Source organism: Nyctibius grandis, chromosome Z (genome assembly GCF_013368605.1).
Source record: "Nyctibius grandis isolate bNycGra1 chromosome Z, bNycGra1.pri, whole genome shotgun sequence".
Taxonomy (NCBI): Eukaryota; Metazoa; Chordata; class Aves; order Nyctibiiformes; family Nyctibiidae; genus Nyctibius; species Nyctibius grandis.
This window is the reverse complement of record NC_090695.1, coordinates 9,297,395-9,322,489: the sequence shown is the minus strand read 5'-3', so window position 1 is coordinate 9,322,489 and position 25,095 is coordinate 9,297,395. Positions and strand designations below refer to the sequence as shown.

At 48.8% G+C, this 25,095-nt stretch overlaps 1 protein-coding gene across 6 annotated transcripts in view; it reads right to left on the bottom strand.

The window, feature by feature from the left end:
* The window catches only part of RUSC2 (RUN and SH3 domain containing 2), a 54,836-nt gene that overhangs the window by 11,513 nt on the left and 18,228 nt on the right, over positions 1 to 25,095 (bottom strand). For 4 of the 6 annotated variants that reach the window (XM_068423103.1, XM_068423105.1, XM_068423104.1 and 1 more), the window contains 3 exons: positions 4,681 to 6,759; positions 1,463 to 2,251; positions 745 to 945 (listed from right to left, as the gene is read on the bottom strand). In XM_068423103.1, the coding sequence (XP_068279204.1) occupies positions 745 to 945; positions 1,463 to 2,251; positions 4,681 to 6,652 (2,962 nt within the window). In that variant the 5' untranslated portion in view covers positions 6,653 to 6,759. The remainder of the gene's footprint in view (positions 1 to 744; positions 946 to 1,462; positions 2,252 to 4,680; positions 6,760 to 25,095) is intronic. The other 2 variants (XM_068423107.1, XM_068423108.1) reach the window with 2 other exon arrangements.

Below are 25,095 nucleotides of genomic sequence, written 5' to 3'. Positions count from 1 at the left end.
CTCAGCTCTGTGCTAGGCACCTTCCCATGAAGGAGGGATGGAGAAACTCTTTAGGTTGGCAGAGTGAGGTGTAGAGCTTTGGGGAATTCCTTCCATGTCTTGGGGCTGGCCTGAAGAACGTTCTCCCTCCCACAGACAGACCACACTGCTCTTCCCGGAGAACTTTCAAAGATTCAGCCAAAAGCAGCCTGTGCCTCTCAGCCCTTCCTGCACAGGTTTTGGAGGACAGGGAAGACCTTAGGGCAGAGGATGGAGAAAACAGAGCCCCATGGAGCCCTGCAGTGTTGCCAGCTGCCCCGTGAAAGCTGCAGCCCAGCACCTAGCACGCTGCCAGCGTTGGGACAGATGGGCAGACCCTGTGGGGTACAGACACAAGATCTCCAAGGGCCACAGCTCCTGTGCGAGATTTAAACTACAAGCTGGACACAGTCCAGGAGCACTTGCTGAGGTCTGAGCAGGCTCTCGGGCCATTCACTTTCCCCTTCAATCCAGCCCAGAGCCAGAACTGACTGCTCTCAGCTCATGGAGCAGAAGGGAGGGTCCACACAGATTGTACCCATCAGTGAGGCATTTTTCACCTTCCTCTTCCACTCCTCGGCCCCACTGTGTGCAGATACATCATCCCTCCTGCTCGGAGCAGGCAGAGCAGTGATGAAGCCAGGCTTAACATGAGCCCCAAGGGATACTGAACATGAGCCCTAAGGTCACCCCTCAAGACCCCCCCAGCAGGAAGGCAGTGCGCACCGTTCAGCTTGCAGTGGAAATGGCTGGTGTTGAGAGTGCCAGGGAGCTCAAAGACAGGGTTCCCCCGGTTCAGCCGAGGCTCTTGCTGCCTCCTGTCTAGGCTGCCTGCAAAGCCGGGCAGCCCTGAAACGTGGTCCAGACCTAGGGGGTTCCTCCGCCTGTACTCCCGCCACTTCAGTGCTTGTGGGGAGAGGTGGTTCGCTAGGATGCCACAGGCAGTGAGCACCAGATGGGAGGACACGAGCAGACGGGAGGACATGGAGGGGAAACGGGGAGAGAGAGGATGAGAAAGAGGAAGGACAGAGAAAGAGAGAAAGCACGTTAGTTAAAAGTCCAGCAGCGTTTCAGGACATTAGCACACAAACATGAAGGGAGGCGGAGGCCACAGCCTGGCAGGGCAGGGCAGCAGCCCGGGTGGCCTCTTGGCTGTGGGCATAGAGGGAGCAGGTCTGGGATGCAAGCACCTGGCATGAGGTGCTGTAAGATCAGTACCCCACACTGCCCTCTCTGGAAACACAGTGTAGGAGTTGGGACTGGGGGGACATGCTCTTAGTGTAGAACTTTCTTTTGCAGGCAAAGTGATGGTAGGGGCTGTTGGGCATTGCAGCACCCAGATGTAATTTTGCCCTGGGCTGTGGCTGTAAGAGAGGCTGATACTATAAGGAACAGCCATAGCCATAGGAAGCTGGAGATGTTCCAGACTAGCATGGGTACCTACCATTGAGGGGCCGTATTCCCATGTTGTTCATGGGACCAGAGCTGCTGGTCTCACTGCCACTTCTCCAGTGGGGATCTGCGTGGCCTCCCACTCTGCACATGGGCATACCGCCCACTGAGAGGGGCGGGAGGGATCCACTGTGGAGTCGGTACTCAGAGAGTGGTGGGCTTGGCTCCAGTGGTGCCTCCTTCTTGGGAACTGGCTTGGGGTTCTCCTTTTGCCTCAGGACATCAGCTTTGGTGGCCTGGGAGGGCTGCATGGCATTGACAGCAGGGGAAGACCTCGTGGGAAGCAGGCTGGCAGAGATGGGGCAGGACCTGCTCCTGGGGGGCTGGCTCTCTCCAGCTCTCTCCATGGTGGGCGAGGAAGAGGAATCCACGCTTTGAAAGAAAGGCACGTTGCATCGCACAGGAGAGTAACTCCCCAGGGGGGATGGCCGGGTTGTCTCGGGAGCAGGCTTCTTAATGCAGCCATCATTGCGAGAGGCAGCTCCGTCTGCTGAGCGTTGGGCCAGGAACATGTTGTGGGATTGGCTCCCCACTGCTGCCAACTGCTCTGCTGAGGTGGCCGAGGCAGACGACTGGGAATTGGAGGAGATCTGCTGGCTGGTAGGCCGGTTGCTGGACAAGCTGTAGAGTTGGGAAAGGCTGGAGGCAAAATGGCTGTGCAGGGCACGGGCCTTGGGTGGCTTGCTGAAATGGTGCTGGAAAACAAAGGGCTGGATGGGCAGAGTTGTGGGACGCTGGTCCTTGCTGTAGCGTACCACAGGCTTGCTGTCTGTGCCACCACCTTCGGGGAGAGAAAGGGAGACAGAGTGTGAGGATGGGCAGGGGGACAGTCATCATCATCATCAGATCGCAGGCAAAAGGGAATGTTCTCTTAGCTGCAGAAAGAAGAGGATGAGCTAGAGGCCAGTGACACGCAGAGTGATTCAAGTCTGAACTGGTTATACATATCATGAGCTGGCAGGGTAAAGATATGTGACCCCAAACGCAGAATTTCCAGCTGTTGACAGCTGTCTGGAAGAGTACAGTGCTGCACTAGGAGCTTGTCTCACCTGGTAGGGTCACCAGCTTCACATCCCTTCCCCATGCCTTGCTCCCAGGACAGCACAAAGTCATGGCCCCAAGTGGCTGCCCTCGACCTGCCTCTGTCCAGGCAGTACCACAAAGACATGGCCCAGTGCACTGTGGTACAGCAAGATTTCTTATCCCAAAGGACCATCCCCTCTCACGTGTGCTGAGAACTCACCCAGCCAAGCACAAGCATTACACACGATAGCACCGCAGCTCAGCATCCCGCATTGCACTCGGTGCTGTCGGAAAGGCCGCTTGCTTCCCCTTCTCACTCTGTCTTCTTTCTCCTGTAACTGTTCCACCTCTAAGCACACATCTCCCATCATCCCCCCCGCCTGTACAGAATCCAAGCAGGATGTTCCCAACCAAATCAGGACCACAGCAGAATTAGAAGAGGTTCCAGCCCTGGAAAAGGCAGGTCTGCTCCAGCAAATGACTGACAGGGCTGTCCTAAGGGAGTGTGCTGGGCTGATCTCCTACACGTCCATGCCCGCAGCCCCTGGTGGGGCCACGCTATCCCAAGGGACACAGCTGAAATGTGACACACTATGCACACAGTGCACAACACACACAATGCTGGACACACACACGGGGCTGACAGGTATCCCTGACTGCCAGTCTCACCGCACCCCAGCGCAGCGTGGCACCTTCTGCCTCGTCCCCTCCTAACTCGTCCAGCCCACAGCAAACCTTGGGACAAAGGACCTGACCCAAGCACAGCCCTGGTGTTACCTGATGACTGTGGGGTGTGCCAGGTCCCTCTCCCTACAGCTAGCCTTCAGCAGGGCTTGCTTTCCCTCTAGTCCCTTCTCAGACCCTCTAGGCTTGCATGCTGCTCTCAGCTGGTGTGAGGCAGCTCTGCTCTATCTCCAGCCGCAGGCAGAAACTTTGTCCACAGCACTAATGCCTGTCTTGCTGTCACAGTGCAGAGGAAGGGACTGCAGCAGGGGGTGCAGGAACTGCTGGGATATATTGCCCTCAGAGCTTCTGTCTGTCCCTTCCTCCCTGAGCAGCTCTTGCTCCTTCCAAGCATTCCCTCTGCAAACCAAGAGGGCTGCTCCCACGCTGCCTTCTCCCAGCAGAGACCTGCCTTCCCTGCCATCCCACACCAAGCACACGTTCAAGACTCAATAAACAAACTCTTGCTCCCAAGGCCAAAATCTCTCCCACATCTACCATGGCAATGAATAGCATGTTCTTCTTATCCTCTGCCAGAAATCTTCAGGGCATTAAGTGGAGACAGTCTGGTCCTTGGCATGTTAGGGGCTATCTACCACAGCAGTCTGGTCAGAGCCCCATTTTAGACAGGCTCTTACTTGTGAAGCAGGTACAAGAACTGTCTAGGGCAGAGACAGAGGTCTCCTGCCATGCTGGAGAAATGGCCATACCTCTGATGGGGCTGTTGCACAGCTTCCTCACCAGGACAAGTGACGGTAATATCAAGGTGGAAAGCAATTAATGTATTACAAGCTTTCCTGCAGAGGGAGCTTGGACAATTACCCTCCATAGGAACCTTTTGTTCAATTCAATGCACTATGGAGGATATGGCCAGGATATTCCAGCAGAGACAAGCAGCTCCTGTAACCTCTGCAGCACTCGTGCTGCAAGTCCCATCAGAGACTTTGTGATCTCCTTGACCCTGCACTGAGAGGAGACTGCTGGCTATGCCTCTTCCCTCCCCATCTCTGCCCATGTAGCTCAAATGAAGAAAGGCTAAAAACTCCTCAATGGTTCCCTTCCCTTCATCTGGTGGGAACATGGCTCTGCTGAGCATCTTCACATCTCTGTCTTAGGAGCTAAAGGCAGGTGATTCTCATGGACCAGGGGAGTACAATGCCCTGGAAAGGAGACAGTCCCCCAAGTTGCGTGGACCCTAAGTGCTAATGCCATGTCCTCCCTTATGAAATATGAGAGGTTTGCACAAAACCTCAAGAGGCTTTAGAAACACGAGGACAAGACCCTTGCACTGATCTGGGTCTGAAATAAGCACAGCAGGGCTTTGTCTCAGGGAGTGGCAGACCAGGAAACAAACTTCACAGGCACTGGTCTCCCATTGACATGCAGGTTCCTCTGCTGCTCCCCTCATGCCCCCAAAAGCAGCCTTTCTTTTTACTACTCCATCTGCCTAGTTTGGCTCCTTACCGTCTGCTCGGGCTCTAACATCTCTTTGTCCGTGGCCACTGGCAGAGCCACCTGAGAAGCTGGCATCTGCCTCCGTCAGCAGGGAGAGAGAGGCTTGCTCACCTGCCCCATGCCCACTGGGGACCTTCTCACTGGAGATCGAGTCTTTGGTGGAACACAAAGCCTGGCTGTCCCCAAAAGCGTGATTCAAACAGAAGCCCTCATAGCTCCGGTTCAGGCCATGGATGAAGGGCATGGGTGGAAGACTCTGGCTGCGGCGAGCTCTTTCTTCAAGGAAGGCTGGGCAATCCCGCTGTGTCTCAGGGATAGGGGAGAACTCCAAGGAGGAATCACCACTGGACCGGACTGGAGGGGAAGTGACGTTCTTTTTCCGGCCTTTAGCCAGTTCAGCGAAAGATGTCACTCGCTTCGGGGGGGAACTCTCGATGGGTATTGCTGGACTTTCACTCAGTTTGACCGGACAGCTCACCATGCGCTCCAAGGAGCCCAGCCTGCTGCTGGGGCTCCTGTCCAGATTCTGATCATAGCTCCTGGAGCGCTGCCGGCTTGTGTTGAGGTTAGGTGGTGACACATTCACGTAGACCTGACCCTCAATCATGTTCTGGGTGGCTTCTCCCTTTGCCTCCTCTTCACTGCACTCCACATTGCTTTCTTCTTGTCTCAGGTCAGGCTTTCTAAACAGATAGTATTCAGTGGGCTGGGCTGGGCTACCTTTGGTATGGTCTTCCGAGCAGCTAGTTATGGAAGATCCTGCTGGGCTGGGGGATGACTGGGAAGACAAGTCACATGTGACTAACTTATAATAATTCTGAGTAGCCACGACAAGCCGTGCTTGGCTTTGGAAGCAGGCAGTGAGGTCCGAGCTCTCCGAAGTGCAAGGCTCACAGTGGAGGTGGTAGGAGTTGCAGTTAGCATCAAGGACAGGTGAGGAGGAGTGTTGACACCCACACACCTTCCCTGAACTCTCTGGGTGATGCGACTCACAAGACATCTTGGATTCTGTGGGTGATGAATGCAAATCCAGGTAAAAAGCTCCTGTGTCTGAGTGACTGCAGAAGGAAGAGTCACAGGACAGGTTGGCTGAATTCAGGTTAGATCGGGAATGGCCATTCATTTTGTTGTAGAGAGCGCTGAAATTCACCAGCACCCCATCGGAGCTGTTGCAGGAAGAGTCACTGATGTAGCCCATCTGTTGGTCGATCACTTCAGACTGACTTGATGAACTGTAGCAGCGACAGTGCTGGAGCTCCGAGCTGGAACAGCTGCACATCCGGCTGTGCAGGGCATCCTGGTTCCTCAGCGGTTCACTCGTGTTCTGGTTCCACTCTTGGTCACCACCATCGAAGGAGAAGCTGGAGGAGCTGCCGCGATGGCAGCTGCATTCATCCAGCTCCATGTGTTCTGAGGTCTGGTGGCACCTGTTCGCATTGTTCCTCTTCTGGATGTCGTCACTGCTGATTTTGTCCTCTTGACCATCTACCACACCAGACCGGCTGGCCATGTTCCAGGATTTCACAATCTGGTTGGAGTCGTGGAGGTGGAAAGGGGGCAAGGCCAGCTCGTGCAGATGAAAGGGAGGTTTGCCAGCCACAAGTGAGTTGTGAAGGTGGAAAGATTTCTGACCCAAGTCATCCCCAAAGATGCTGAGGTCTTCACCCTCACTCAGCAGGAAAGGGTTGTGACGCTTACTGACACTAGGGACTATCAAATCCCTTGCTTTGCCTTCTTTATTGTCAGAGGCCTCTGCTGAGGTTTCGGAGGTCTGGAGAAAGCTGCTGTACACCAAGGAGTCAGTCTGTGAAAGGTCTCTGTCTGAAGGAGCAGAGGTCCGCGTAATGCCGAGCTCTGGCTGGCAGAAGGGGTTGGTCCTTTTGCTCACGGAGCAGCACTGTCTATCAGGGACCTGGCAATGCACCAGGGGAATGTGATGGACAATCAGCGTCTCACCAGTCAGTTTGGGTGGACTATCCATGGTGACAAATGCTCTTCAGAACGTCAATTAAGCTGGTGCTACCCATGGACAGGTAGGGCTGCACATGAGAGGCAGGGAGGACACTTCTCATGGGGGAATTCAGATACCTAGAGAGAGACAAAAACACAAAGGAAGTCACCTTTCAGGAAAGGCAGTGACTACTTAAAACATTCTTGGTTTGACTGAAGACTTCATGTGCCAACAAGGACCAAACAGACTGGGCCTTGTCAGCACAGGTACTGGAGCACAAGGTCCTGAGTTGTCCTTCAGGAAAAGCATCACAACAAGAGACAAACACGTCCCCCTCCCTGAAGACTCCTGGGACAACACCTGTGCCTCCAACTGATCCCTCTCAAGATTATCTGAAGTGAGCGATGGATTTCATTCAAGTAGCCAAAGAGCTGCACAGGCTTTGGGCCAAATGAAGACCTCACTGTGGATGGCACTGTACGCTCACAGGAAAACACACTAACAGCACACGGTCTGAAATGAAGTACCTCGCCCTGATGAGAGCAGTCCATCTTCTCACACTAGATTCAATATCTTTGCCTGCCTTTACGTACCCTGAACTTTTCTTTAAGAACCAAACACTGAAAGGCACTGCCAGACCTTGCAACGCTAGAGAGACACAAGTTGAGGCTGACACTGGAAAGCAGGAAGACACTGGAACAGGAAAGCAGCAACAACCATTCCACTCCAAAATCCAGGAATACCCATGAGGTCCTGAGCTCTTTTAATGGTGCCAGAGGAGCACATCAAAGTATGCAACTACTTACACACACAAGGGCCTCTCATGTGAAAAGGAGAAGATTACTTCAGTGGGGCCATGAGGAGCCACCGCTGATGGTTAAATAGGTCCCATATAGCACATTGCCTTCTGCTGACCTTTTGCTGATGGTTAAGCCTCAGCTCAAAATGTTTCCTCTTGCAGTCGGGGATGCCCTGTTCACAGTTCTCTGACACTCTGCCACATTATCTGTGGCACTTGTCTGCTTATCTTATTACCTACTGCTCTTCACAACAGTACGGCTACCACAGCCCACAGTCCCAGCAGTCATACAGGCAGGGCACTGAGCCCCAGTCCCTCAGTGTTCAGTAAATAGCAGGTTCTCCTAAAGATGAAGGAAGATGTTCACCAGCATTTGATATGGGAGAGCAGAGATACGGGAGAGCATTTGATATGGGAGAGCATTCCTCCTTCCCCATCTAACCCAGAGGTCCAACCTGCAAGGGCCTGCAAGACAGTCTGGAGGGGTTCTCCCTCTTGCCTTCCCTTCAACACGTTAGAGAAGCCAACGCAGAGAAGTGCATGGGAGGGCAGATAAGGCAGCAAGGAGAGGGAAAGACCACAAAAGACAACAGTGATCCAGGATGATCCTGAGGGATTAAAAAATTACCTAGTGCTCTCATAGATCCACCACTTGTTCTGAAAACCCTGTTTGGCCCTGAAAAACCAACACCCTTGGTCAGCAATCCACATCCCATATCTCATCCAGGCATCCCCAGTGCTCACAGCACCCTGACACCGCATACTGTGATCCTGCTCTAGACTCCAGGACCCCAGGCCTGCTGCCACCACTGACCTTTGGACTCCAGAAAGTGGCATTCACAGTGTCTGCCTTTGCCTACCTTACCCCAGCATTTGTGACTATGGGATGATGATGGATTTGGAGCAGAGCTGCAAAGGCACATGGGAACCCAGGAGGGAAATTGAGAAATGTGGGATAAGTGAAGTTAGAACAACAGTGTAAGCAATGACACAGCTCCACAAAAAGATCAGGAACTTCAGTTCTTTCAGCTTCATGCCGTAAGAATAGCAATTAAAAGATGCTAAAAAAAAAGATCAGAAGAAGTACTTTCCTCCCACACATAGTAATGCTTCTCACAGACACAGGATGATGCTGACAGGAAAAAAAATACAAAGATGGAAATGGACCTAGAGTTTACAGTAAACACCCGACGATGTAAAAGTTAATGCTAACACCAGTGTTAGCGAACAAACGTGCCTTCTGGTAGAGTCTACCAAAGATCACCATGAGACCTACATGAGAGGCACACTCACCCTCATGTCTGCTTCTGCTGGGATGTTTCACCCAGTATTAGGCTCTGAAGTAGAGAGGTCACCTGGACCACTTGGACCACATCCAGCTGGACTACTGTGCGACCCTAAACTCTCCCCCAACTATAGTCTCCCCAATGCCTGTATCACCCTTCACTCCCCTTTCAGTGACTCCTCTGTCTTACAAGCCTCTGGCTCTTTTCCCACAGCCGCTGCCGCAGAAGCTGAAAGGAATGGGTCTGTCCTCAGCCTGGGGGTTCCTGGGGGGAGATCTTTTACATCAGGGATTCCGAAGATCACATTGTTCAAGAACAACCGTGGGTAACAGCAGCTCCTGACTCTGTGCCTAGCATACACACACACAGAAAGTGGTGTTCAACAGCTAGAGCAGTGTTCATGACCCATTTTGGACCTTGTGCACCATTGATGGTACCTGTAGCAGCAGGAGCCCCTACTTATCCTGTCTCGCCCCTGCCAGCAATATGGGAAAAAAGCGTGTCTCCCAGTGCCTATCGGCCCATGGAGGCTGCCCCTGCCCTTGATACTGGCTTTTTAGCTGATTATAATGCTTAAATCACCTCTCTCCATAAGGCTTTGCTATATTTTGAGTGTTGCCACAATGCAACCACTTGAAAAGCATCATTTTGAGGATACAGACGGTGATGACAGCACACTTCACTGCTGAAGCACCGGGTCTCTGCTGCCCCTGGGAAATGGCTGCTTGGAGCAGGCTCCCAGCTCCAGCACAGATCTGCTGCCAAGCCCTGCTGAGAAATACACACACTTCACATTGGTGCAGAAGCTGCAGTGGGAGAATAAGGCTTGCACAGGCACACTTTGACATTTGACAGCAAAATGTCAAGAGAGCTGACACACAGTCATTTCCCAGCTGTCTTCTGGAGCTCTCGCTGCAACATGCAACTCTGCCCAGCTATTTGGTTTCAGTGGCAGGACAGGCTCCCCGGGTGGACTGTGATTCACTGGCTGTCACAGATGCTGCAGCAGATGAATGCCCACTCTGGCTGCACCCACAGCCTGCTCCCAGCACAAGGTACTGAGGTCCACTATCACAGGTGGCACACAGCCAGCTCCTGCTGGGAGCCTTTCTGACAGCTTCCCTAAGGATATGCATGACTTTTTTCATGCCCTAGATATCCCTTCTCTCTCCCTTTGGACACCTCTCCTGGCTTCCTCCTGTCTTAGGGATGCAGGGAGGTTGTCAATGGCACTGCCACAGCAAGGATTATTCAGTTCCCAACACCAGAACATCCTCCCTGGCTGTACCATCCTTTGACTCTCCCTCCCTGATTCTGGAAGACTGTAGAAGGATCCTCCTTCTTCCTGTTCATGGTCTGGTAGTCTCTGATTGACATTAGAGCATAAAACCCAGCAAGCAGACTAGTTTCATATTCTGCTGGCTTTGCTCAGCTCTGTGTAAAGCCCTCACACCCCTTTGCACGGGGAAGTTTCCAGATGTGGACAGGCAGTCTGTACCTAAACGCTTTTTGCAAAATCAGTTCATTCTTCTTATTTTTCATTTGCAACAACATGAGCCCACAGTGTGGTGAATCCTGCTCAGTCTTACACATACAACAGCAAACACAGCATCCAGCAACAATCCCTGCCCAGAGAAGCACATCGTGGCAATGTAAGGCAGGGAGGCACACAGGGAGCACCATGACTCTAGACAAATCAATACAACCACCATTTCATTTGCAAATGTCAAAATTTTTTGCCTTCTCCATACTGACAGTATCTGCTACTATATGGGAGATATGAGTTGTTTATTCAGTCAGCTCTTTCTTGAGGTGCTAAGGGTTACCTGGAGAAGGCGAGGGACAGATATTTCATGACCAGTGGATGCTTCATTCCAGTCAATACAGAGCACAGAAGGATGGCTTTTTGTGAGACATTTATGGTGCAGTGTGGAATTGCTCATCAATGCTTGTGAGCCTATGTGTATATATACATGACAAAAACTTCCTAGCTGCAGCAAAGCTCTAGGTAGGTAGAAGGAGGTGAGTGCTGAGCAACAAAGGATGGTTCAGCACTGACCAGAGAGCTGCCTGCCAAGCCGTGTCTGTGCTTTAGAAAGCAAGCAGCACGCTGCAGATAGCAGGGGCATGTAGCACCTTGCACAGCTGAGCCCTTCAGGCTCTGCACTTCATGCCTTGAAAGTCCTTGCTGAGCACTACACAGAGGCCCTCAAATCCCTCCTCTGTCGTACCCTCAAATACTGAGGATGTTGTGCTTATTTAAGGGTGGTCGGTGCTGCTGCATGGCTTCTAGAGTACAACCTCCTGCCTCTGCAACACTGCTAAGAAGAGGCAGAAGCCATCAGAGCTGACTCCAAACTGGCCTGCAAGGCTCTGCTTCAATTAGAGGGGCTGGTGCACACACTAGCCTTGCCTCCAAGTGCTGATGCGGGGGGTGGTCACATACCTCCAGGCATACCCCGCTATCTCTTACCACTCTGACCACGCTTTTGGAGTTCCATTGCTGATTGCTTAACACCCTGCTCTGTTCTGCATGTGTGGAGCGATGGGGTTCAACACACAGCGACAGAAATTTCCTCGTAAAATGTAATGCAATACTGGAGGAGGCATGCAGAGGTTTAAGAATTACATGTGATATAAATGCAAAAAGATTGCACATATAGCACAGAGGATGAAGAGGCAGGAGCAAGATCATCAGAACTGTCAGCTGGAGGCAATGCTGGCTTTTGGGAGGCTGGCTTTTCTGAACAGACTACTGTTTCTACAAATATCTGTCACTTCATCTATGAAATTGAATGCCCAATAGAAACCTTTAACTGTGAGAGTTCTTGCTGCCTCTTTCTGAATGGCTGTAGTTTCGCTGTCATTATCATCTTCCTCAGACAGACCAAAATCCATCATGTCACTCAAGGGTGAAAGATGGAAAAACAGGGTTAAAAGCTGGGCATTCAGTTTCAGAACCAACAAAAATCCTTTTGTATTGGAGCTGCTTGTTCTTTGAGCGTTGTTCCATGTGAAGCCTTGACTCCTACAGAGCATTTGCATTAACACACCTGAAGAAACCACACAGCTCTACAAAAAACAAGCACGAGCAGAGATGCTGCAAAAAGCAACTGTTTGTGTGAGCTGGCAGACAGGGGCACAATACACAGGGGCACAATACACAATACACAATCCTATTTGCTCCACAGAGCGGGGGATATATTCAGTTTACTCCCTGTAAGTCTACCTCCAGGCGAAAGGACTGGGTGATGAATCCAAACAGAAAGCCACTCTTCAGACAGCGTGGGGGATCTCAGGGGTCACTGTTTCCAGCACCAGTTTCCAGAATCCCTGTAACACAGTTTGTCCCTGCCCCAGCTTTGCCACTCCAAAAGCTGCCAGAAAGTACTGAATGGTTTTAAAAAAAAACTCAAAAGGAAAATTCCAGCAAGCTGGAGGGCATTCAGGGAGCAGCATCAGTGAAGAGGATGGAGCGAGGGGCACAGGATGAGTGGCTTGGGGACTGGGCTGAACCGTCGGGGTGAGTAAGAAGAGGGTGGAGGTGAGGACTCGGGAAGCCTGTAAACTGTTGTAGGGTGGGACTAGCTAGTGGCGTTTGTTTGGACACCCGTTCATTTCTCGCCAGCTAATACGTCTCTGACAAATTCATGCCTTCATTACATGCTTTAGTAAGTCAGCCAGCACATTTAATGAAAGAAAAGGTGTAAAAGGAAATACTAGTTGCTCTACTCATCCTAAACCTCTAGTTTCTAGCTTTCCTTCCCTGCCTCAGGGAACAGAGAGCATAGTGAGGGAGGTCTGTCTGGTCCCAGGGTGAATATTCCAGCACTCAGTGTTTAAAGGGGGCTGCAGCAGGCTAGAAAGACTAAATACCTCCACAATTTCTGCCTCAGCTCTGGCTGGTTCCTGTTATGATACTGAGCAGTGATTTCTGAAAAGAGCACTTCCCTTTTCTTTCCACAACGAGGTGCTGTCTGGGCCAGGGCTTTTTCCAGTGGTTTCCAGGACAGCCTGACTAAGCTCGTAATTAATGTATCATTACATCCCAGAACTATATAGCATTATGATGTGTTCAAAATGGGAGCTGCAGCACGTGACGATCAACCACAGCGCTTGAGCACAGGACAGCAAGGAGCTGAGCAGGTCAGGGATGAGGGGCTTGCCAGCAGAGATGAGAGGGTGTGAGAGACGAAAATAATCAATAGGTTGTATGTATATTCCTGCTGATGACACAACCAGCATGAGGCAGGTACTGTCTTCCAGTCAGAGGAAAAGAGGCCCCAGCTGCTTTGGGCATTTTGAGTTACAGAAGACATCAGAAATAGTTCAAGCAGCAGATCTATACCAGCTAACAGGGCAGCCGGACAGTGATCGAAACAGTTTCTCCCATTTCTGTGCTCTCTTGCTCCATGACTCATCACCTGGCATGTGGCACTTGGTACAAGCCACTTATAGGCTGTGACTCATGAGCATCGGCCGAGGTGATCTGGGTTGGAACCTGCTCCTTCTTCTCCCCACCAGCCATCCTCTGCTCCAGCCCCCACCACATATGCTCCTAATTACCATATGCAAATCTGCAAAGGAGAAAAAGACTCTGATGTTTCTAGTTGTTAATATCACACTGAAATTGCTGCTGAATTAAACTGCAGACACAGTAAATCCTTTCTTAGCACAGACACTAGCAGCAGCAGCAGGAGGAGAGACTACGCTTCTATATCACCTTTCTGCCTGAGCACTCTGAAAACATACTGAATATCTTACAAGAGCAGAAATTACACAACTCCTTTCTCAATCATGTCTCTGTCTGGGTGCTGGAGGCTGGCTGCTGCAGCGTTCCCAGAGTACTCAAGAACCCACACAGAAAAGAAAAAAAACCTGTAAGCAAATTAAATAGCTGGGCAGAATCGGTAGCTAAAATGCCAAGCTTAACTCCTCCTTAACTGCACAGCTTTGGGCAGGGCTTAGCTGCAAAGCAGGGCTGTGACTATCAGCTGGCTGCCTCATGAACATGCTCCTTTTACAGACCTGTGTGACGAGGACCCTAGGAACGAGAGGCTGCAGTTGAGTAGTGACAAAAATATAGCGAGCAGTCATGGGTGAATTGGAGTCAAAGCCAGCAAAGGGCAGACTGAAGGTTTTCCCACCAACTTGTATGCCTGGGAGCTGTGAGCTCAAAACTCTCCACCACAACAGGCACAGCAGGGCACAGGATGAAGTGTCCTGCTGAGGGAGTCAGGCATCAAACTCAGCGCAGCTTCCTGGATCAAAGCCAGCTCTCTGATCCGTGCCTGCAGGCTTACAAGGTGGCAAAGCTGCTCCCAAACTCTGTTATATTGCTACATGCAATGGTGAATGAGCAGCTGTTCTTGCTCAGGTGTGCACTGCAGGGGCGAAGGCTCCCGAGATGACAGCAAAAGACGGAGAGGGTACAGATGCTTTGTACCGATGGAGATATTCTCAACAGCACTGGAGATTTCAGGGTTTTCTAGGCATTTGAAGCATCCCTAGAATTACTATATTTTTGAAAGACCTCTCAATGAGAGGTCACGAATCACTTCCACTGGGCCCTCAAGACTTTCCTCCCTAACATTTACTGGAATCTGACTTCAGAGAACTTGGTGTTGCCCAGACTGTGGCAAAGGAGAGGCCCTGCTTATCCAAGGCTTGTGGGAGGATAATTTCAGAAGCAAGTTTCATCTGCACAAAGAAAAAGCACACAAGGACAGCTCCTTCTCAAGTAGTCCTAGATCCCCTATCACCTTCATGACTTGGGGAAAAGAGATGAGCTAAGACCTAAAAGGGACAAAGAAGGTCTGTCTTCTCAGTCAATAAGATCCCACTGCAGTACAGGTCAGCACACCCATACATACAGACTCCAGACACTCCATGGCTGTGTATCTTCACTATCGCTTCCTCTCCATCCAGATTAAAACTGGCATTGCATTTCTGTCCAGACCACCCCTTGTAGGAATCACAGCTGCAAAACCATCCTGAACACTCCATGCAAGTCAAAAGCATCAGTGACGACAGGAGAAAGCCTGACAAATAAGGAACCCAGCCTTAAGATAACTCAGTTAAAGAGACTGTAAGATCATGTTTACTGTCTATCCAGCCCGCAGCTTCATGTATGTAGGAATCACTCACTATCAAGTGAAAACCAAACATCTCTGGGCTAGCAGATTACAGATGTATAACTTCATGTAACAACATAGCAAAGGCAGAACAGGCAGCAAAGGTGGCCGTGGGAGAGTGAAGCAAAACCACAGCAGGGCCAAGTTCTTGAAATAACTCAAGTATCACCCCACAAGCCACTGTAAACAAAGGAGCTAGAGACGTCAAAAAGCTCCAGCAGGATTATTTTCAGACTTGAACAGAGTGGTGGTGCAATGGTTTGCTACCAGGACTAGGTAGCCATGCCCCAGTGAATAGGGGAAGCAACGCAGGTATGGCATTACCTAGCAGTGATGGGCATCAGTTCTGCCAGACAGCCAAATGCCTGCATGTGCAGAGCTGTATTATTTTTAAATGATGCAATCCTGCATGGAATTTAATACATGCTGTGTGCCACCAGATCAGAAGCTTCAAAATCAAGCACAAACAGAAAATATCCTAGCAGCAGCCTGGTTTTATTAGATGTTCCTTTTCACGCTGCACATCTAAATGGTTTTTCAAACAGCAGCTATGTCCAACAGCTGACTCCTGCTAAGACTGACAGAACCTTTAACCCTTCCTAGCTTTAGGTATTTCTGCCAAGACCAGAAGCAATAACTGGATACACAGGAAGAAATTTTCTGTCTCTCCAAAGCAGGAATATGCAATAAGCAATTTAATGGTCTGGAGGATGGCAGCACCCTGATTTGGGGATGACAGCATGCTACAAAGCAAAAACGCTGAGTAACAGCCCAATAAAGGCAGTATCTGGTGAGACTAATGCATCAAATTTATCCTGCCCTCCGAAGGACATCAGGATGACTTTTGCTGCTGATATCCAACTGCTTTCAGACTACAGGCTAGATTTTGCTATCCCTTGAAGGTAGCTGGAAGAAAAGACCCCATAGCACATAGGTTTGAAAAGGGAATTTAGCTGATTACAGTTAAGACTGTGCATTTCTTAACCCTTTTTTTGGCCAGGTCCCTGAACAAACAGTTCCTCTGTAATCAAGTCCCAATGCTGCCTGAATCTCATTTCAGCAGATTTCAGAGTGAGTGGAAAAAAAAAGGCAGAATGATTCCCAAGATGACGGGACAAGAAGCTTCTGAACTGGGAACAAACTCTTGGACCGCAGCAAGACTGTGCAAGATTAGAAAATACTCTTTGCACTCCACAGCAGGTCTTGATAAGACCTCCCTGATCAAAACAAGTCTATCAAGAACGCTTTTCTCAAGAAAGGCAAAACCAGGGGCAACTGTTGCCACTAGCTCAGAAAGAGAGGGAGGAGAAAGATGTAACAGATGGATGAACATGTTTAGTCTTCATGGATCAGTTGCTCCAGGGAAGTTTTGATTTCAGCATGGAAACACAGACGTCTATGGACTGAATCAGAGGGGTGAAGCCCCGTCCTCCACCTTTGCCAGCACAGTTCAGATGCTCTGCATGAAGTGTGATAATCCCAAAGTGGGCAAATGAGTGACCGGCTGCTCCTTCTCCCTCCCAGTCTCAGGCAGCCTCCTCCATATGGGAACAGTTTATGTCTAGAAATGGGTTTCATAACCTGCCCACAGAAATTTAGGACCCTATACAGTCATAGTGCTCTATATTCTTGACATCCCTTACAGTGTCTCATTTTTTTCTGAATTCTTGCAACTTCTAGGGCTTGTAACTTCCTGAACCAATGAGTTCCACACCAAATTACACACCATAGTAGTAGTTATCTGTCAGTCCTTTTGAACATATGGGCATTTAACTTCATTGCTTGTCCTTGGTCTAGGGCAGGGAGAGTATCATATTTTCTACTACAATTTGCCACCCCTCTGAGCAGTCCCAAGCTTTTCATACTGCTCGTATATAAAAGTATTCCCAGATCCTTGGTCCAGTCACCAAACTCTCTCCAAGTGTTCTTCTGATGTGAGGATGTGTTTGCATGTTTGCACGGCTGGCAGCAAGGCAGAAGCCAGAGGATCTGGATGAAACCACACAGCATCAATTTACGCAACAGAATATTTTCCATGCAACAGAACTAACAAAAGGCAAGCCAGAACCTTAATAAAATACTTATGAAGCAGACCAGGCACTCCTAATGATTACACATACTTTTCTTCTGAGAGGAGAAACTTATCCCTTGCTGAGGCTGGCAACCCAAACCAAACTCATCTTGTAAAGCTCTATTTGGGACAGTTTATTTTAGGATATTGCTCCACAAGACAGCTCATCTGCTAATTAGCCTCGGAATGACTGGGCTCAACAGAGCGTTAAGGGTCTAACTATATAAATCTGATAACCCTGGATTAACCAAGGTCTTCTGTTAAGTAATGTCTTGCTGGGCTGCAGAGGATGCATAGACCTATTCACTAGGAGAAAAAAGGAGGGCAAAAAGGGATGATCCTTGGCTCTGTACTGGAAGAGCAGGTCAGAGTCCCAGGGGACACACCAAGTCTGCTGGTGGGATGACCACTCTGCTTTTAATCACTTCAGGGGTGTTTGAGAGGGCTGAGGAGACGCCTTAAGATTGTAGGTTCCCAGATCCTCCCAGCTAGCACATGCCCACGTTTGGACACCTCCTTTCTTGAAGCTGTTGTGTTCTTTCTGTACCAGATGTCTCAGGGAAAAGAACAAGGAGCTGCAACAAGTAGTGAGGGAGAATTTGCCTCTCCCAAGCCCTTGCACTGAGATGGGCCTCAACTCAACCAGGACGTTTCAAAACTTTGCAACTTCTGAACACTTACTATAAATACAGTGAGTAGTCTTATTCACACAAATGCCAAGCCTTTGGGGAATATTGCTGGGCTTTGAAGTTTGACAGCAAGATTCGTGGACTAATTAATCACAGTATGTGAAAATTATTCCTATTATCAGTTTCAAATAATCCTCCTTAATTTCCTGGAACACTTCCATGTTACAAGCAGGGCACCTCACTAATCATTATCGTCTGTCTCTAGACCGTTCATTATTTCATATCACAAACCCGACGGTTTTCCATTTAACACAAATAATTCCCGTTTCTTCAGTCTCTCCTCTTATGAGAGTTTTCTAGGACTTTGTGCAGTTTCCTGGGCAGATTCTCACGTCCCTCCAACTCTACAGTCATGCTTCTGAGCTGGGGTGACCAACTGCACTGTTTCCCAATCAACAGTGGGATGTCCCCTGCTTTTGTATCAACATTAGAAGACTCTGTACCATAATTTTCCAATCCATTTCTTATGTACCTTAACATTGATATGTAGATGCTCACCTAGTAAAGTCCCTTATGACTAGGGTGACATCCAGGTACTTTTCACAGTTTAACGAAAACAATTTAATGAGCTGGAATCAATTTAATCAATTTAATCAGTTTAATGATTTGGAACCTGACAAAATATACTTTTGTGAGTATCTTCTCTTACACACATTTACATAACTTAGCATCAAGATCAAAAAATCAAGGTTTACAATAAGACTAGCCTAGAGGAAAGACAGGGGATTTTTCCTACATATCTGTTCTCTGAGGAGAGGAGTTTCTTTTCACTGTCTGTGGAGTCTGGGTTTTTGGGGGTTTGCTCCCTCAAGTTGCACAAATTCTTGGTGTAGGCATGTGGGGATAGGTATTCCATGTCCCCATGCATATTCTCTTTGTGGTCCCCAAGAGATACGAGGGTCCTCAATGTCTGACGAACGTCTGGGCTGAAGGATATTTTCCCTGGTGCATTTGCCTCATTAAATTGGTGAGGTCTGGTGGCTTGCCTCTGTGAAAGAAGATCCCCCTTTTGTTTTGATGGACAAGCCAAGATGTTGTTGTGGTTTCTCTTTTCAACCTCAACTTGTGCCAAGGGGAAAGCAGACTACAAGGCAGCAGACCAAAATACTGGCTGTCAAACATGCTCTAGTACAGAGAGGAATCACCTCCTGCCTCCAGGACAAATACAAATGCACTGCTCCAGTTCGGGGTGTTTCTCTACCCTGCAATACCAAACTATGTCAGCAGCACAAAGCCTGGGAGATGTCAGGGTTACAGAGACAGAGACATATTTCGGGGTCTCTAAAGCTTGTGCAAAGTCAACAACAGCAGCACAGAGAACAGAAACCCCAGTGGGTCAACGACTACTATCAGTGTCTCAACAAGATATGGTCAAACATAAACGGAATGACATGTGATTGGAACGCTGCCACCTTTGTGCATTAACCACCCTCAAACCTCTGCTTGTCAGTGCTGGGATATACCAGTTTCTGGCAGTTCCTCCTCTCCAGCTCTGTTATTGTGCCATGAACTGGCTAGCCCTACTGTACTAGGTTCTAGAGACCTCTAAGGATGTCTGAGGTCCCCCTGCGCTCCATACAGCCTCACTTTTCGTCTGACATAGTCCTCCCCCAAAAACAGCCAGTCTAAGAGGAAACACGGAAGGGAAGCACATGGAAAAGAAAAGGCTGTCAGGCTTACTGTAATAAGTCATCACCACCTCCAGAGTGCTTTATAAATACAGTAATTATAAATAGCAAGTGTTTGCAGAAATGAAAATGAGACATATGACATGGAGCTGAAAGAAAAAGGAGACATCTGGGTAAGGAAGATGTTCTCTTCAACAGCCATTTCAAGCACTATGACCTGCAGCTGGAGATAAATCTCAGCAATAGGTTAAGTTAGATGCCACTGACTGTGGACAAGACAGAACAGCTTGTTGCCAATAGAAAATGGCCAACTGCAGCCGCTTCCTGAAATGCACTTGCTACTTTTCTGAAGGGTCAAGATACAATCACTGCTTATGATAAGCCACATCCAGGCAAGAAGTCCCTTAGAAGTGACTACAAATACTCACATACTAACAAGTGGTGAAGGAGAGATCAGCCAGAGTAAGCTGAACCCCAGGGCAGATGTGTCACTCCAGGTATCAATCATTAGAATGAATTGGGCAACACCAGGGAAGATATGCTGTGTGGGCCAACAATATCTTGGGATCAGAGATATGAATTATTTATACCTCCTACTGGATATTCTCATAGATGGGCTTACGATTCTACCACCTGAGTTAGTGGGAAAGGTCTAAGAGCGGGACTACAGGGAAAAATGTCAAGTAAGCAGGCTCTGAAACTAGCCTCACTACTAAAAACAGTAAATTGCACTGCCACCGTGGTCCAGACAGGTCATTCTCCCTGCTGAGAAGGACATCTGTGAGGACAGCTATGCTATCTGAGCTACACAGAAGCACATGACAATGCAGCATGAGGCATGCATCCCTGCTCTTCACCATGGGAACCCCAGAGAGGGTCCAAAAGAAGGTGGCCTGGTAAACAATTCAGCTGAATTGGACCTACTGGGCGAAAGGAGGCTAAGTAAACATGCGGTTGTTGCTGCACCAATGCAGGTAGAGCAGAACAGAGAAGAGCCTGCCCACTGAAAACATTTAGGTCACACTTTTCCAGAAGTGATGGCAACTGGTGCCTTTTTACGAAGAATAAGGCACAGTTCTCGAGTTAAAAAAACCCGATGAGATTAGTCTAACTATGTAGGGAGCAAGGACTCCCTGCTCCCTTAAAGAGTAACACCTGAAGAGCCCATTCCCTGAGGGTCAGAAGTAGCTGAGAGAGATGATCTAATTGGTGCTGAACCCCGTCTGCGTTAGCCAACACTCAGGAGCAGAAATTTTCCCCAGGGTTGACTGTGTCACAGTGAAGCAACTCAACAGCTCAAACCTCACATCACAACTTGAGTTCCCATGAAAAACTCATTTTCCTGCAACCGTATGCCATCTTTTTCTGGCACCTGTATGCAGGATAGCTACTGAATGTTTGCCAGAGCCTCTGATGCTCAGGTGGGTCTCCTGCACATCTGGGAACCAAGGGCAAGGCAGACTCTTCCAATCTGGTACCCATCCTTTGTCCATGTATTCCACCCTTCCCCAAGAACAGAGCACAGTCTAGTCTGAGGTAACAGTGTGTCCCAGGGAAGTACCAGGTGCAAATCTGTTGTATATTTTCCAAGGCCTTTCCTACAGACTTTAATTTTTTTCCCTTGTAACTCCCAGAGGAGAAAATCCCCTCTTGCTGGAAGGAAGTGTTAGCTCTTATCACTCTGAGATATTTGTGCCACTGGCCCCAAAAGCACAACAGGGCAGTGACACTTGGTTTCTAGTTCTAGAGAGCATCTTGTGCCAGAGCAGAGAGAGATAGTTTGGTGTAATACCAGTTTCCCATCACTTGCCAAGTGTCAGTACAAAGCATTGCTGCAATCACTCGAATATTTATTACTTATCACTCAAAGGTACTGCCAGCCACACACCCTCAGCACTGCACAAAGACCAACATACAGTCTCTCTCCCAGCAATTCAAACCCAGAGGGTGAGCCTGAGCCAGGAGTTGCCGTCACCTACGTTACGGCCACTCACCTACATTACAGCTCTGTCTCCTGCCTCCCTCTCACTTACAAGAGTTAACAACTGCAGTGGTTTGTTTTGGGTTTTTTTTTTCCCCATATCTGCTGATATAACCGCCAGCAGCCTTGCCCAGGAGGAAATATTTGCACGAGTCTGAGGCACAGAAAAAAAACATTGTCTACATGACCCTGAGGCTTCAACACAACTGAGGTGGGGAGAGGAAGAGTTTGTGGACATGCCTGCTCTTGCGCTTATCTTAACAGGTATGTCCCTGCTTTGACCCAATTCTCTCAGAAAATGAACATTAAAATAATTTTCATCGAGACAAAACTGGAGCAGAATCAGGGACTAGAGCCACTTTGACAGGCTGATTCTTTCTCTTTGGAGAGTAACCAACTTAGAGATGAGTGCTAGAGCATGCAGGGAACCTGCTCAGCAGATAATATGACAAATCCCTGCTAAGGGTAGATCATTGCTATGGATTTCACCTCCTGCCAGCCAAGATCCCTCAGCTCCTTCAAGCCTTATCCTTCAGCCTTTTGCACAGCTCTGGAACAGGGTGAACTTCTGGATCTTTTGGACTGACAGACTGGACTGCCAGAAGCACTTTATCCACATGTCTTCCCATGAAGCAGCACAGGTAGCAGAAAAGTGAGCTTTCTTACTACCAGTTGGATTCCAATGGCTTCCACAAACACAGGGATAAAATCTTCTCGTCCAGTACTGTCCTGCAATTCCACAGCTGACAAGGAGGCACCTTCACCTCCGATCCTCCATGTCTTACCCACTCACACAGATCTCCACCTCTCACTTTTTCTTTGCTTTTCTGGGGTTTAATCAGCGCTCAAGTCCATGACAACCTTGCCTACTGAGAGGAGTTATAACCTAGCATCTACAATATAGAAGCAGCTTTGGACTGAATATCTCAAGCTGACCCAGTTTATATTAAACAGAAGGGTAAAAAGCAAACAGCTCTGTAATGAAACCTTTTTAATTTTTAAAGAGCAGATCTCCGGTGTTATCAGGGAAAACATCTATAAAGCCAACAAGAACAAAGAGCTTGGAGAAGTACTGCAGAAAAGACTTTGAATGTACACCATAAGTGAAAAAAAAAAAATCTGGAATCACCAAGCAAGGTGAGGAAATTAGAAGAGCAGGGCTCCTGACCTGCGAGCCCAAAGAAAGGCAACGAAGCTGGTGAAGGGTCTAGAGCACAAGTCTTATGGGGAACGGCTGAGGGAACTGGGGTTGTTTTGTCTGGGGAAAAGGAGGCTGAGGGGAGACCTTATCAATCTCTACAACTCCCTGAAAGGAGGTTGTAGCGAGGTGGGTGTTGGTCTCTTCTCCCAGATAACAAATGATGGGATGAGAGGAAACGGCCTCAAGTTGCACCAGGGGAGGTTTAGATTGGATATCAGGAAAAATTTCTTCACCGAAAGGGTTTTCAAGCATTGGAGCAGGCTGCCCAGGGAAGTGGTGGAGTCACCATCCCTGGAGGTATTTAAAAGACTTAATGGTTGGACTTGGTGATCCTAAAGGTCCTTTCCAAGCAAAAAAATTCTATGATTCTATGACCAACCTGAATGAATAATTATATCAAGAAGGATATTAGAGGTAAGTAAAAAAGCATCTTTGGTGCTGTTTTGGCAAGAAGAAGAATATTGAAGCTGCGGCAATGACAGGTTAGACAATACAGAGGAAAGAAGGCGCAGAAAAGGAAATGAGCTTTTGAAGTGGAAACAAGTTCAAGAAGATGAATGCACTCAAGTCAGAGGGACAAGACACTCTTGATGCCAGAACAATGAAAGAATAGTTGCATGATCACAGCTGGCAACAGGGCTTTTGATAAAAATACCTGTGAGGAAAGAGAGGAAGGAAGGGAAGCTGCGTGGCTGGCAAATAATAAAAAGTAAAGTCTGCACCTGTTCCGAAAGAGGAAGGAAAGTGACCTACGTTAGATCCACCAAGCTGCCCTTAACTCTATATAAGGCTTTCAGAAAACGTTGGAAAACAATAATAAGACTAGGAAATAAATTAAAAATGGGGCAAAACACAACATGGGGTTGCTGAAGGTGGATTATTGTCTGGCTATCACGAATAATACCAGAATGAGATCTTGACTCACCAGGAGCATAAGACTGGAAGAAAATGAAGATCTCTGGGACAGAAAACTCATTTTTTGTTTGCTGTCACAGCCTCAGACACCTGAGAGGCGATAATGGAGCTGTGGGCAGGCCATTCCCGAGTCCACAGCATATTGTCCTGGGCCACCTGCACTTCCTGCAATGCAGGTCCAGGTCGCTTGGATCCAGAGATCCAGCTGCACTTTATCTCCAGCACTCTGCATCGATGCAGTGAGGAAGACACAGAGCAGCAATTTTTTCTCATTCCTGTGAATCATTTCGGTCAGCTCCAGTCAGCAGAAGCTTTTGCCCATCTTTTAAGCATCTCAAGGCAGAGATTATCTGTGCACTCTCACTGCTTAACAGATGATCTTGTAAGGGTGGCACCTGCTAGCCAGGCATAGCCTGAACGTCCTGAGGAGTGTTGCTATCCCACACAGCAAAGGAGGCTGCATCACCTTGGTTTTAGTCGTTTAGGTATGCATTGTACACACAAACTACACTCGTTTTTTCTTCCGCACCCTGATACAAGCATGTGTGTCCTGCATAGATATGTCCTGTTGCATGTCCTGTCCTCCAGCCCATGATGCACCTACAAACACACATGTGCTGTTGTTATGCCCCACCAAGCTCCTGCAAGAGCCTGTTCTGCAGCAGCACCACAAACGCAGCCTGGTACACACCTACAGGAGCACATCCCACTCCCTGCTCCCATCGGGCTGAATGGGACAGAGACCTGGAGACACAGAGAGGATTCCCAGGTCCCAAAGAAAGACAGGGATGAGAAGGAGCGGCAGTTCAAGAAGCCCTATCATGCTTCCAGATGTTGTCACTGAGCTGCGAGCAGAATGCACTCTGCTCCATGGTTTTGCTGGAAGCCCTCTGCTTCCCACCTGGCACCCTGCACTGAAACTCTGGGTTTATCTTCTTCACCAGGTGTAAAGGCTGGAGAGCCTTGCCACTCCATAGGGATGGAGATGGAGCTACCAACTGAGAACCTGCAGCAGCAAAATGGTTCCTTCAGAAAACTGCTGCAGAAAAGGCTGTGCTGAGGATCACTCCCATTGCACAAAACCCTTGGGGCTGTACACAGCACTGACCATCTGGGAAACACAGTGAGAGGCTGGAGAACAACAGTACAAACAACACATTTACATTCCCTGACAACATCCCTGAATTTCCTCCCCTGTGCCCTCTACCACTGGTCTCTGACCCACAACCCCCTGTTCCTCCAGCTCTGCAATGCCCCTCACACCTGCCTCTTCTGCTCCGAGGTTCCTCTACAGCTCTGCCAAATGTTTACCATTTTCTCTACAGTTTTCCTACCATCCTATTGCTCCTGACAGGCCTAAAGCTGCTTTATCTGAATTATTCTTGGGTCACTGGCAAACTGCAGAAAGCTTTTGTGAATAGGTTAGACTTGACAAGCTCACTCATTAGCAACACCAACATATGCGGCTGCAGGTGTCTGGAGGTAAGAAAGTGGATGTCTACCTCCCCCATACTCCATACACCTCTACGACACTCATTTATCCAGACTCTGTATGATTTGTCCCTCAACAGCCAATGCATATGTAACTCCCATTAACACCACATTCCTCCAAATCACTTACAATTGCAACCCCACATGCTCAGCGTCTTCCATAACCCCAAAAGATTGCATCTGCTATTTGCTTATCCCCTTTTGTTATTACAGTCCCATGTGCACATTCTCCTACAGCCACATCACTGTACCAAACATACCGAAATCTCATTCTTTTA